This window comes from Lepisma saccharinum, chromosome 1, assembly GCF_977018435.1.
Source record: "Lepisma saccharinum chromosome 1, izLepSacc3.1, whole genome shotgun sequence".
NCBI lineage: Eukaryota > Metazoa > Arthropoda > Insecta > Zygentoma > Lepismatidae > Lepisma > Lepisma saccharinum.
In genome coordinates, this window is record NC_139229.1 from 70,493,357 (window position 1) to 70,508,427 (window position 15,071).

General features: G+C 39.9%; 1 protein-coding gene across 2 annotated transcripts in view; it reads left to right on the forward strand.

The window, feature by feature from the left end:
• Window positions 1-15,071, forward strand: part of LOC145996361 (inactive pancreatic lipase-related protein 1-like) — a 58,876-nt gene that overhangs the window by 3,287 nt on the left and 40,518 nt on the right. Inside the window, exon 1 of one of the 2 annotated variants that reach the window (XM_083132794.1) lies at window positions 9,389-9,508. The exons of the other annotated variant lie outside the window; for it this stretch is intronic. Coding sequence (XP_082988920.1) covers window positions 9,421-9,508 — 88 coding nt within the window. The 5' untranslated portion in view covers window positions 9,389-9,420. Of the gene's footprint in view, window positions 1-9,388; window positions 9,509-15,071 lie in introns of those variants that run through there. 2 annotated transcript variants of the gene reach the window in all.

The following is a 15,071-nucleotide window of genomic DNA, read 5'->3' on the forward strand; positions in this document are numbered from 1 at the left end:
ATTTTAGCGTGTCTTGTTACCAAAGCTCCGCGAAATTAAAAAAGAAACAAAAAAAACAAAAAACGCCAGATATGTGTGGATGCACGAGGACCAGGGGCGCCGACTTGTCAAAATTATTGGGGGGGGGGGGGCTCTGACCACTGAAATAAATGAATGAATGACTCACTCCCTCCCTTTTTTTTTAAAAAAAAAAAAACGTCTTCGTATAGCAGTTTTTGACATTTTTATTGGAAAGTATGTATTTACATTAAGAGGCCAACCTAACAGTTTTATGCCGGCCTCGGTAGCCGAACGTGATGTGTGGTCGACTCGAACCCGAGACCTCTGGATCAAAGCGAGTTGAGTCCCGGCGAGGGCATGGGTGTTTTAATGTCCGCATCAGACATATGACGGGTTGCAAATAACCTTAGTGTTGTTAGTATTTACAATATTTAACAGTTTTATTTAATTATTTACATAAATGCTAACACAAATCGCAGGGAAATAGTTTTACTTTTTTGTTCTTGCTACAATATTTTACTTTTTAAATTTAATTTTGCAATAATAAAAAAACAAATAGCATGTACACTAAGATATAAAGTGACATACACAACAAAAACATATGAACATGATTTAAAAATAAAGCAAAAGTTGCTCTACGCACTGGGTTATTTTTTTATGAACTCATTAACGAGCGGTCTCAGGTCCAAATTATCAAGCACAGTTTGATGTATGTGGAGTACCGCTAAACTGCTTAGTCTCTTCTGCCCCATTGTAAATCTCAATTATGTCTTCAGTCGGCGAATAGCACTGAATGACCTTTCGGCTGTGGCTGTCGTCACTGGCACAGTGCGGAGGACCATCATGAATTTGGCAACTTCAGGCAGAAACTCCTGGAGGGTGCTGTCTTCCAAAAGAAACTTCCTTATGTCACGCATGGTAGTTGGAACCACTTTCTTCTGTTTGGCGATATCACAAAGCATGGACATGTGTAAGGAGAGCCTATCGGCATCCAAATCTTGGCGAAAGAATTCTCGCGTTTGCTGAAAGTTTGTTGTGCAACTTTTCACAGCTGAGATGCATTCTTTCTCTACGGCTGTTACTTTTTGTAGTCCTGTAGATTCATGTCCTTGTTTAACACATGATTTTGCTGTGTCACACACGTCAGTGTATATCGATTTATAATACTATTTTGGAGTGTAGAACTTGTGAGGTTTGGCAGCATCAGGTTTTTCAAGTCTCTTAGGGACGTGACTTTGCCGGGGCAATTCTGGCTCATCAACGAGGCTGGGTTTGCCCTCTGTGCATTTCTGCCAGAACTGCTCAAAACCCATTCGCTTTTCTTGAAAGATGTCAGTCAAGTATTTTAGTTTTGATTCCACTTCTGTAGCACCAATGCATGGAGACTGAATCTTACAGTTTACCTCTTCTATTGGGCCCATCACGAGGCAGTAGAGGGAGAGAAAGAAAAATGTCTTGAAGTGAAGCACTGTCTCCAGGTATCCAGCATATTTTGATGCTGCGTCAGTAGAATCTTCTTCAGAAAATTTCTCAAAAAAATTGAGAAGGTTTTCATAGTTCCTTAAGATCTGTTGCATACTGGAAGCTCTCAACGTCCACCGGCGAGGGAAAAGTGGTCGCAGTCCAGTATGGCCATCCTTCTCATTCACATCAATAATATTCCTAAATATTTGCATTCTTTTAGGGAATTCCCAAACAGTCTTTAACAGGTCGGTGGCTAAATTAATTATGTCTCTGATTAATATATGTATAATAGTAAATAATAATTAGCCTATATACTTAGTATATAGTAATAAGTCATGTCTTTTGCTGTCTCCGGTCATAGCCCCCCCCCCCCCAAAGTTGATGGTTTAGCGGTATCAGCCTCCTAAAGTTGATGGTCTAGAACATTTCAAATGTGTATTTAAAGTTAAGTTCATGTTCCACAATTCAGAGTAAACTTTACAAGAGAAGCAAAATAATACATTAGATCCTCTTAAGCAAAATTATTTGAGGGGCTCTGCCCCCACATCGTTGACATTGGGGGGGGGGGGGCTCGAGCCCCCCCCCAAGCCCCATGGAGTCGCCGCCTATGACGAGGACAACATTTCCATCATCCCCCGTGACAATTAACGTGCTTATTTTGAATGTAATTGTAACTGTAATTCTGAGAACTTGAAGTCATTTCAAAGCCTACGGTTTCCATAGAGTAGATATTCACGTGATTTGACCGGAGTTTCCGTCTGGCCGGGCGCCAAGCGAGCCGCCGACAGGCGCACAAGGGACACAAAAATGCACTGTTCCCTCTCCTCAGAAAATAGAAATAGTAGCATAAGAAGACCAAAAAATAGTATAGAATTCCGGAGGAACTGGTTAGCGCACCGCAAATAACAGGTTTGTCGTAGGTTCGATGCCCACAACCGACAAAAGAAATTTCTTCACCTGAAGACGAGAGAAGAAGTACTATCTCGAACCGTATTGTTAGAATAAGTGTAGCTAAAAGCACTAGACAATGGATAACGCCCAATTAACATTGCATGCTATTGTAGAACCATTGTCACTAACATTCAGAGAATTAATCGATTACATCACTAAGACAGTGAATATGGCGCATTCCAGGCCCATTATAGCAATTTTCCTGAAGGCGAGGAAATGGAATTCTCTGGCAATTATCCCTTTCTGACCAGCATAGATTTGTCAAGTGCACTTACATAATAGCCATGCAGCGTTGTCTACGGAATGTTATGATAATTGCACAGATATTCCGCATGCTAATGGCATTCACTCTTTACTGTACGTACGCGTGAAAGTTCATCGTTTATAATAATACGTTACGCACTGGAGGCGGATATTTGAATGCTGTGTTGTTTAAGTGAACTTCAGTTCACGATGTTTGCAAAAAATGGTGTAATTGGAATGAGCTATTTGTTGAAACAAGCTACCATTCAGGTCGCAAAATACGAATTTGGTCATTTTCTATCACACTCCTAGAAGAATTCGTTGCAGTCTCTCTAACATACAAATGTCGTAGGATACAGTACTTATCTGATGAGTAGCAAAGTAGAAGCACCAGTAGTAATTTGTAAAAACTTATCTGCCTTGGGGCGGGGGGGGGGGGTAGAGAATTCACTCTTCTGTAAATGTATAAATGCATCACTGAAAATTGTTCATATACCACACGTGATGTTACTGGTGCCGACTTTAGCACAAACCTTCTCCATATTGTAAATTTAAATATTAAACAGTGTTTTGTCACGTACTATAATTCATCCAGATTTTCTTCTCAAGATCGAGTTGTAATAGCCTACATCTTTGAACTTTTTCTCCACTTTAGGCTCTTGTTTATTTGTTTGAATTGGTTTATTTTTCTTTGCTCTTCTCCCATATTTGGCTAATCTGGAAGATGAGGATGATATGATGAAATTAATGAAGGGATGCTCACAAAGAACACTCATTCCCAGACCGAGATTCGAACCCAGGGCACCTGTTGCCCCAGCGCGCTGCGCTAATGACAGCGGGGGTCTGAGTTAACGGGGTATAATACCGTATAATATCACCATAGAGTTTGAGATATAAGTTCACTTTTAAGCACAGATTGGCTAATCGTGACTGGACCTACAGTTTAAAGTATGACCCGAACCACTATGTGGCTCCATCGGATATCGAACACGGGACCGACAGCATTATAACCAGCCTCATTCGATCCTAGATAATTTCCAAGAAGAAGATATATTTTACATGAATTACTTTCCTTGAGTGTTCTATCATATATTGCACATTTTTGAATTGTGTACAGTTGTTGTTTAACTTCTTTTACGCATATAGCAACGACAAGATTGAATGATGATTAGAAAGAGGATACATAATAGAATCTTAGGCCTGGGCATGATTTGAACCCTCAGCTTTCCTCCGGGGAATATTACGAGTGGATCACTCATTAGAGTCGACATTTTCGTTGAACGTAAGCGTATTCTGAGCACGAAAGCAAATCACATTTTTCCAAGACAGAGAAAAAACTCGAATATTTTGTCGGGAATTCTGTGCCACCAAGAATGCTAGTTCATGTGATCTCAATTTGTTTTTGCTTCGACAGTAAGAAATACATGATTATGTACGGGATAATTCGATGACTATTTTGTTGCAAGTTTTTCTCGATGTGACAGGAGAGATTTCTGGATGTTATGTAAGTTGCAACTTAGCCGACACACATTTAAAACTTACAAATTAAAATTCGTGTGTGTGTCATGAGGACAAAACCACACACATACACACAAACATAAACAAACGCAATAGCTTACTAACTAACGCGTGATTTTAAACTGCATAACTTGTAGGTCTGCTTAACAAAATTTGTAACAAAATAGTACACAATTGTTCAAAGTCAACTTACGTCCTTTGTAATTTATCTTGCGGGGTGTAAGGGGTGACTCTTTCTCAAGACTCAAATGTCAACCTCACTCCCACGTAGTACACCCTGGACTGCATTTTGCAGGCTAACGAGACTCTGGCGTCTGGACACATGGCAAGTATAAAACTCTATGAGACATGTGTTGTGCTGTTGTAAAAAATATATAAGAAAGAGTATTCTTGCCAAAATGTGTAGACTATATGATAGAGATAACATTTATAATATTACAAATAAAACATCCACTATCCATAGGAATCATATTAATTATACAAATGAGCATCTTGTCGTCATACCAGTTGCCAAAATCTTGATTAGTGTGCAATTGTTAGATTTCAGCTAGAAAAAGATGTCGAGATAGTTCATGTAGAATTAGACATATTTTTAAGGAGGCGGAAAATCCATCTACACTGCCTTCCAAAAGTTAAGCACGCAATGCAAATTTTCGAAAGCGTATTTGAATTTGAGTGGCTGAAAATCGCTGAGGATGTAGATGTCAGTTTTATGTGTAGCTTCCTTTTTGTAAGTAGAGAGTATAACGGTCAAATACTGAGTAACAGGTAATTAATCTAATTGCCCGTTATTAGGAATTAATTGCAATTGGTAATATTAAAATCCGTCCGAATAAAGGTGTCTAGCGACTGTCTTAGCCAACACTAACTTGCTCAACCACCGTTTTTCGCCCGAATTCGGATTTACATGCATTCTTATGGGGAATAGCAGGAAAAATACAACTTCTAAACCAATGGACCGAATTGGATGAGATTTTAACCAGCGGAAGACCACATCTTGAAAGTACTGATTCCAAGATTTGAGCCTAATCAGAACAGAACTACGGGAGTTATGAATTATTAAAGATTCATCGCTGAATTGAATGGGAGACGCTACCCTACTGAGTTGGCCTTGCTTTCCGTGACTGACACAATAGAGGAGGATTTAGCCTAATCTCTGCGCGAGGGGCTGCTACCAGAGGTTAAGGACTGGAGTGAGCGTTGACCAGGATAGGAGGACAACGGTTAAAGCACCAGAAACAATAAATTGACACCTAAACATAGAGGGTAGAGCGTCACCACGTTCAAATCTTGAATAAAAGGGATGATTTGGAATAGCGAGAGACAGTTTTGCCTAGAATCGCCACCGGAGTGTGAGCTACGCGCGACCTAGCTGCGAGTCGCAATCAGACCCATGGTCTGGACTTGTTTTTCCTTGAGTGAGTGTTTTAGAGCCATGGAGTAGAGCAGAGTAGAACCAGGGGGTCGTTTTCCCCCTCGCCGTCAACGCATCCGTGCATATACGTGTGGTTATGTGAGAATAACGCCAGACACGTCCACCTGTGTCAATCGTCCGAAACAACGTCCTAAGTAGTAAAAGTTAATAACATTTCATGTCCATGTGAAACCGCGAATGGCTCATCGCGTATGTTCATCTCATCGCCCAAGCCACGTATCTGTACTTACGAGTGACCGCGAAGAACTGACCCATTATTGCGCAAGTTGTCGTGTGGAGTCGACAGTGTACGTGTACCGTCCTGGACGTCCCTGCGAAGTGAACGAGTGAAGCCAGGATCCGATGATGCCAGATGGAGCTGCCGACTGATCCACTTTCGCCAACCAGGATAACCGCGAAGTGCAACACTGGAGAGCGGATGTCTTCCAGAACTGTAGGACCACTTTCACCCAACCCAGGTCAGAGAGAATGCAGCGAAGGTAAGATCCAACCATGTGCGTGTGTGAGAGAGATGACGCCAATCTACCGCGAATCTGCGTAAATCAAATCATTGCATAACTTAAATCAGTGCTATGGCATCCCTAGACATCGTTATTCCGGCGGAGTAATCAATGTTACAGATCAGAGTTTATGTTAACAGCAAACGATAGTTCATTGAATATATTTATACCTTCAGAAAAGATAAAAGGGGTTCGCACGAGGAACAATTATTCACTTTATACTTAAAATCCTAAACGGTAAATTGTAAACGGCGATGCAGCCAAGAAATATCATGAGTAGGCTATAGTCAAAGTATTAATGAATCTAACCTTTGTAATTGTCATATTGTCGCGATATGCCATGGAATGTGTGCATGAATGAGAGAGAGAGAGAATGAGGGCAAGATGTAGTGTTTGTTTATCTGTGCTTTAATATATGTGTATATTCAGAACCACCGTAGCATTATGTCACGTCATTTCAGGTGCATGAATCAAATCCTCCTAGGTTTATTCTCGGTAACTCCGACTGTAGGCACTTATCCTGACCGTATTATAATTCATGTGATGTTTAATCGTGATGGATTTCGTGTAAGAATCATCACACTTTCGTTGAAGACGCCAGCATTCAGAAGGGTTTGAGGTGCATTTGAAAGCTGATACGAAGTGTTTATAACTTTTGTAGAATTATTTTTGATAATGTTCATGTTTCTATGGCTGAAAGAAGACGAATGACAGATAGTGAGCGCTGGCGTGCTGTCGGACGCATTGAAGCAGGACAGTCAATCAAAGATGTCGCTATTTTCTTTGGCGTTGATCATTCGGTAATTTCTCGATTATGGAAACAATTCCAAACAAGTCAAACAGTTGTCCGGAGACCTGTGCCCGGTCGTCCAAGGGTTACCGCCTCCTCTGATGATCGATATATTGCTATAGTAGCCAAGCGGAATCGACGAGCGACCTCCACAACTGTTACATCCATGGTTGCAGCGGCACTTGGTAAGACAACATCTTCCAGTACTGTGCGCCGATGGCTCCACATGAAGAGATTGTACGCCCGAGTACCACGTGTTTGTGTTGCACTAACCGTCCAAGCCAGAGGGGCTAGATTAAAGAGTTGTTGTCTACATGTCAATTGGACTGTCTCAGATTGGTGCAACGTCCTGTTCACGAACGAGTCGAGATTTGCCCTGGAATCAGATGATAAGCGTGTAAGATCTGGAGAGAACGATGAACACGCAATCAGGCCAAGAACATCATCGAACATCACGCATTCAGAGGTGGCAGCGTCATGGTGTGGGCTGGAATTTCAATGGGATATCACACAGAGCTGCACATCTTTAAAGGTGGTTCTGTGACGGCTGCGCGGTATCGGGATGAAGTCCTAGACCACATTGTGAGACTCTACGCTGCAGGAGTTGATCCTGATTTCCTCCTTATGGACGATAATGCCCGTCCCCATCGAGCCAACATTGTTGACGAGTACCTGGAAAGTGAGGGCATTTCTCGTATGGAGTGGCCGGCGTATTCCCCCGACCTTAATCCTATTGAAAATATTTGGGATGCCCTCGGGCGTGCTGTCTCTGCACGTTTACCTCCTCCAGCCAGTCTCAGAGAGTTGGAAACTGCCTTAATGGAGGAATGGCCATTGCTCGCATTTGCGATGGTTGATCACCTCATTGAAATCAGGAACAATCGTTGTAAAGTTTATGTGAAGGTTCGGGGTGGTCACATACCATATTACTGTACGTTTTGTTTGGTTTGTTTGCCTTTTAAACATCATTATGTTAATTGACCCAAATGTGACGTCATCATATAACTTACGAAAAGTAAATATTTTGTTTCATCTTTGCACACAATTCTTGTTTTGTTTAATGCATAAACACATTTTGTACATTCATGTGAAATTTTGTGTTAATCAAAGCTTAAGCGTATTTAGAAATTGACATGTCCCTGTCGGCACCTTGGTCAGTATATGACAAAGTTATTGCACGAATAAATTAAAATTAAACTACCATAATGTTCTCGTATAAATATGTCCACAGTTTAGTCAGTATGCTACAAATGCTTTGCACGAGTAAATTAAACTGCCTTCTCGTTGTACCAGTAAATTAAACAAACATAAACAGACATAAATTTCCAGTTTAAATTTGTCTACAGCTTAGTCAGTATATCTGTTACAAATGTATTGCACGAGTAAATTAAACTGCACCCCTTCTCTATCGTTTAAACATTCCCAAAAACATCATGAACATGAAGGTTGTGATGCTAGATACTGCTGTCGAAATGAACAAAATTTTTGTTCTCCATGGAACTTATTGCAATTTCTCGCAAAGAAACGTGAGCACAAATGTAACGTTAACATTTTATTTAACTACTAATCAGTCCATATGTTCTAAACGGCTTCGGGCCACGATACGCTGCTAGAAACTGCATTATTTTAACATTTGGCTCTCCATATCTTGAATTTATTTATACTCGAAACGGTGCGAAAACTTCTTAATAATGGGAACGCAGCTGTAAAACCTGATTCTCAGGTTCTTAGCCAAGGATCCACTGCATGCATTTGATGGAGTAACTCCCGCAGCCATGTTACAACCTGACGCAAGTTCTGAACCGCATGTTTGCTCAGCCATGCGAATCCGTACAGCGCACACTTCGTTGTAACGCTTAATATAAAACTAATTTGTTCGTTAGACCCAATTTCCTTGAGAGTAAAGATCAGAGGCAAGTTTTTTATGACGCGCACAACAATTGAAAACGCCGCTCTGTTAAAATAGACCATGAGAATGCTTTCTTCAAGTCGAGAACTCAGGAGAATTACGCATGATGATAGCTGAAAGTGACATATACGGTACGCAGGTCAATGTACGTGATACAGTTTTCGTTTGTCGTTGTCGAAGCTGAGAGGTTTGCGTAACAGAAGCTGCTAATTTGTGACCTTTACGGTATTATAACAATACAGCGTGAATGTTGTCCACGACGTTTGGGGTAGGAACTGCAGTAAGTTCAACACTCTACCATTATCTGTGAGGAACGAACATGGTGCAAATTTAAGTGTGCGAGAAAAAACCGCCAAAAATATGAATTTCCGCGCACACCTGTGATCGTCACGTGTTTTACAACACAAGAAATGCAGAAGCTGTGGAAAAAAGAATAAAAACAAGGTCACTTACGCAACGTTTCGGGAGGCGGCAAGTAGATTCAAGTTCCGATTCATGTCCCTGAGGATCTGAGCATTCTAGGTTACACAGTGGCAACCTCTGGAGAAAGGAAATCGACGCCGAGCCGCATGCCTCTTCAAGAACAGTCGTTGCCACACAACGCGTCAGGATGCTTTGGCGAATAGCGGCGAGTCTGCTGGTGGGGCGTTTCTTTGGCGACCTGATGGCGGCCGGGAGGAACCAAACTGGAAGATCGGGTGAGTGAGTGATCTTCGATTTGTCACATTACCAGAATACGTCGTGCCGAGAAAACTCTGAAAACCAGTTTCGGGGCAATAAAAATATGGATTGCGGTAATTATGTACATATTTTTGTTGCTAATTGCTACGTACTTGTAATAACTTGTATTGCTGACTTTCTACAATATCTGGTTTGGTTATTTTGCTTTTCAGAGTCAGAATTGTTGCAGATAGGCAACCCAAACTTTGCCGTAAGTATCGAACTTCATAGCAGCTAAGGATATGCTTGCCTATTGAGCAGATTCTCAACGGCGGATACTTTTAAGTGGAGACCAAGGGTTTATCTACAATTTTCCATTCAGGGAGGCGTGAGTTCGTATTCAGAGCCAAAATAACCAAAGTTTGGGCCTATATGAAATATTTTAGGGGTGTTGAGGAATTTTTTGGAGGGGCGTTAGGAATGTGTGGATGTACTGTATCTCTGGTGGAGAAGTCAGAATTTGGTTTGGGGGCTTTTAAGGGCGGACTAAATATTTTGAAGCGGGTTTTGCTTCGGTGGCCAAAGTTGCTAAGATGATATTTTTACCCTCTTCTTTTTTCTATCTCTCTTTTTCTACATTTCTTCTTCCTCTGCATCTCTATTTTTGTTTGCCTCTTTCTCCTTTTATCTTACGTTCTCTACTTTTCTTTCTTACTTTCTTCTTCTGTTACTACATGACTATTTCTCTTTCTAGGAAGATTTCCCCACTCTTTCTGTTTATATCTTCCTTTCGCTTTCTTTCTTTCGTCATCTATTTCCTTCTTTCTCTTTCTTCCTCTGTTTCTGTTACTATGTTTTCCTCCTTCTCTCTATTTGTATTTTTCTTTTGCTCACTTTCTTTCGTTGTCTGCTTCACTTTCTTTCTTTCTGTTTCTTTTGCTTTCTTTCTTTCTCTTTATCACTATATCTTTCTCTATGCATCTCTCCTCTATATCCATCTCTCTTTTTCTGTTTGTCTTTTCTTTTCCCTTTTACTCCTCTATTCTCTTACTTTCTTTCTCTGGTTCTGTTTTACTTTATCTTTTCTTATAGTTTACCTCTGTCTCTCTGTTTTTATCTTTCTTTTGCTGTCTTTCGTTCTCTATTTCACTGTCTTTCACTCTCTATTTCTTTTGCTTTCTTTATTCCTCTGCTACTCTATCATTATATATCTCTCTATGTATCTCTTCTCTATTTCTCTCTAGCTCTCTCTTTCTTTTCCCTCTTAGTCTTCTATTTCTCTTTCTTTCTCCGTTTCCATTTTCTTTCTCCTTTCGTCTGTTTCTGTATCACTATATCTCATTCTGTATCTTTTCCTCTCTTTCACTCCCTCTAAACTTCTGTTTACATCAGATTCTTGGACTGCTACAAATGTTTCTCAAAGCCGCCTCCGAGGAATAGTCATGGAAACGCGCTATGAAACCAGAGGCCCGGGTTTCGAACTCTGGTTAAGAGGCATGGACGTACAAATGTGTTTGTCATCTACTCCATCAGTTTATCATTCATTCGCATCGTCGCGATTAACCCCAAGATGTAGATAAGCGACGTAAAAATAATCCAAAATGGAAATAATCCTGATTGTGGGTCTAAGAATACGGGCAGGAAATCGAACTTGAAATATTTAGTCAACCACAAGACAAGTAGCGGTTTAACTTACATTTTGCGTATTCGCCGCCACCGGGCATCCAACCTGGGACCCTTTGATTACAAGACGATGCCATCCGGAAATCCAGACATAATGTATAATTCTCCAAGAAGTGCTGCTGTTTTAACCATTGCCAACCAACTGCCTTCCTAAATGGAGGAGTGGGTGGGGAGGCTATAATTTTACATCACTATGGATTCAAAGATATTCATCCCTCTAATAGCATGCATAAAAAAGTCGAGCAGTAAAAACTTTATTAAAATGAGTTTATGTCATCTTTGGTCACTCATTTCTTGAGATAGAATATCTTGCACCTACTGCCGGCTCGGTGGCCGAGTGCGTTAAGAGGTCGAGCCTCGACATCGTCATCAAAGCTCCCGTGTTCGAGTCCCGGCCTGTGCATGGATGTTCTTTGTGAATGTCTATTCATCAACATCATATAATCATCATTCATCCTCATCGTCGCAATTATGTGGTAGAAAAAGGGACGCTAATATGAAGAAAATACAAATACTTGTATCCTACTGTATTCTGTTCAAATCAACCTCTCTAAACTTTAAAAGTGAAATTATATGAATAAATGCTTCGGACATAGAAAGTTTACTGAAAATTTTCTAATAAAACTTGTTAAATGAGTATGATTCTAAAGGGCCAAGGGCAAGAAGTACTCTGCCCATTTTGGGATAATATCCCCCTTCTAAAAGAACACCAAGCGCAAGGCATAAACATGCCCGTAAAACCTCCAAGGAGTCCGTGTCAAGGTTACGTGGACAACAACAACGAATTGGCCAGTGACTGACAGTTCGTAATGACGGCATAATTCACTTGCACACACAAAAATCCAGGGCTGTTGTATAATATCCGATGTCCTGCTTTCTTAACTTCGGCAATTTCAGCACTTTTTTTTCTCTCCCCAAATCGAATCCTAAACCAACTTTCACCACTACATACGGTAAACGACAAGATTCACACTCTACAACTTTATGTAATATGCGCGGCGAATAGCTTAGTAGCCAAACACGGTGTCCCAAAAGACCCTTGGGATTAGCCCCGCGGTTAGATATTTTGGCACCCTATGCAGGATTGTGGTTAGACGCCCCCATCTCTCTCCCCCTGTACAACCAAGCACATGTTTGTACCGTGTGTGCCATGGTTTGTAATATTACATCCTACAAATTTTGAAATGAGGGAACAAAGAAAAACTCGTTAAAAACTAATATAGGTTACGTTTATGTTTCGTAGTTTGCATTTCTCACTTTAAAAATGTTTAACACATTAAGAAATATTTCAGTTATGTCTTAGTGCCCGAAGAACATCTTTAAAAACATACTATTACAACTACTATGGGAAACAGAAAATTTCAGCAGTGTGCCACCAGAATGTACCTCTGCCAAGTGTAAATTTCCCCATCGCATATTCGAGACATTGCATGCATTGCATGCTAGTGTAGATCCGCTGTCACTAACGTTCAGAGAATAAGTATTAAGATAACTTATAAGTTATAAGTGGGACGTGAAGGTTTAGTTCTATTTTTCCCTGAATTTCCATGTTATTTGTTTACTGCAATTCGGTGATATTTTTCGCGGTTTAGGGCAAAATTCGGTGTTATTAATTTTAAATCGGTTTTATTTTTACATGCATTTTTACTGTTCCTTCTATGCTTAAGATTTTCACATTGTTTTAGTTCTGGAAATTTGAGCCAAATTTTAGTTTTAATGACAAAAAAATATGGCTTACCTTTGTGAGAAATGACCAAATATTTCTTCTATTTGGAAAACTATTTCATCTCATCAGCCACTAAATATGAAATGTTTATTGAATGAAAACAACCAAATCTTTGAACACAATCATACACATCACATTTCTTTAACAATGACAAAAAGTCCCCTCTGCGACAGTTTTGTGTACACACACACGTACACCCCCCCGCCAGGGACGGCGCGACGGGTGGGCGAGGGTGGGCAAGCGCTCACCCATAAATTCCTCTGCCCACCCAATCAAAATTCAAGACGTAATTGTTTAGGAAAATATGAATGCTTCAATAAGAAAAAGTAATTTATTGTCTTGACTCCGTGCACATTTTTCTTATGAATATTGTTCCCTCTAGAAAGAGTTACAAATTATCCTCTAAGAAGATTCGCTCATTCACTGTTTTTGGATTTACATCACCGAGTTCGAAAATGAAAATAGTTAGAAAATATGTTCATGAATAATACCTGTCAAATGTATCTCTTATTTAAAACTTGAAACATGATCTAGTTAATTCTTCTATGGCTAGAAGTAGTGCAATATCTGGCTAGAGCCAAAGTGCGCGTTTTCCGAGGTGAAGAGTGCAAAATCAAACAGAATGGAACAAATATCTTCAAACAATCAAACACGTAAATAAAAACACGTTACTTCCATATGGTATGAAAAAGAACTTCGAGGCTTCCTTATCCTAGCGATTTGGGTAGTGGGTGTTTTACTTCGATAGTATGATAATAATCAGAGGGTGGCAACTTTATATAAACATTTTGGGGGAGGGGGTAAGATTGAGAGCAATATATTTCTATATAGAAAATGTACATAGTCTACTTCTTGAGAAATTTGGAGGGCAGAAAGTGTTCTCCCCCCTAAAGTCGACGCCTATGGTGATGTGATAATTGTAAATAAATGAAACTTTCTCCAATAGTTTCAAAGCGCTACGAACAAGAGAAGAATTGCTACGTAACTATCATGATCAAATGTGATGAATTGTTTGGTCTAAATGAATTTCCACAATACATTATGTAAAAGTATCTGGTAGCTTCGTCGCCCGCAAGCGTCATTAAAATGTTAATGTGGCCCGCACTGTCTGACGAGTGTAAGACCCCTGCTTTAAGTTCTGACGCACCACAAATTCAAATACAATTTTTTTGTAACTTGAAATGAGGAATGCCTATTGGACCCCCTCTGACTATTACAGATATTAATAAAAATAACATTTCCACAGAAATTCACGATGACATCGCAGAGGCATGAGAATCACCAACCACTCTCCGAACATTAAATATTTAGCCTGGTTCCAATCATCATCATCAAGATGAGAGACCTTGCCAAGGCTTTTCCACGTGTTTCCTTGACCCATTTCCTGATCGTTTCCTCATCCAGCCCTGCAGGCAGAGCACTCGAGGCACCGGTAATGAGAGACGTTGACGGGAAATGACCTTGGCTCATGCGTCACACGTAACAACAAACTGGAGCAGCGAAACTTCTCTCTGAAACAAGTGTGGTTACGCTTGTCGCAAATTGCCGCCACGCTCCGAACAGCCGTGTTGGAACATTTCACATCGAGTATCCGCCCAACCCCCCCTCCCCTTCCTCCAAAGTCCTGCATACGCCAGTTGTTGCAATGTGCATGGACTAGCTTTACCTTTACCTTACAATCGTTTAACACTCATTATCACGGTGGATAAAAATCATGATTTTTATTTAAAATAATATTTTTTGTTGATTTTTTATTTTTTTAAAAAAAACATGCTTAAAATTGCTTGCATGGGTTTTGGCACCATGCACATAGATATATGTTTTTTATAGAAAGGCTTTTTCTAGTAAATGGCCCTGTAAAATATTTGAACAGTTTGATTAAAGCAAATAAAAAATATACGTAAACATACATTTTTTCTGTTTCCGATACTGTAACTACTATGGAAATGTTTGTTGAGTTTGTTAATGAAACTAATAATAATTTCAATAACTTTTCGTCCAGTGAAACTAAAACATTCTGGATGTACTCTATAATTGTAACTTAAAATATTAACTTAAATATTTTTATAGTCTTTGTACCTGAATTTTGGAGATTTTTTTAATGATAGTTCGAAAAATATCAGCTGCCATGTTTATTTACAGTTTAATGATATTGACACTATTTATGGTTTAACATGATTAGTATATTTTGT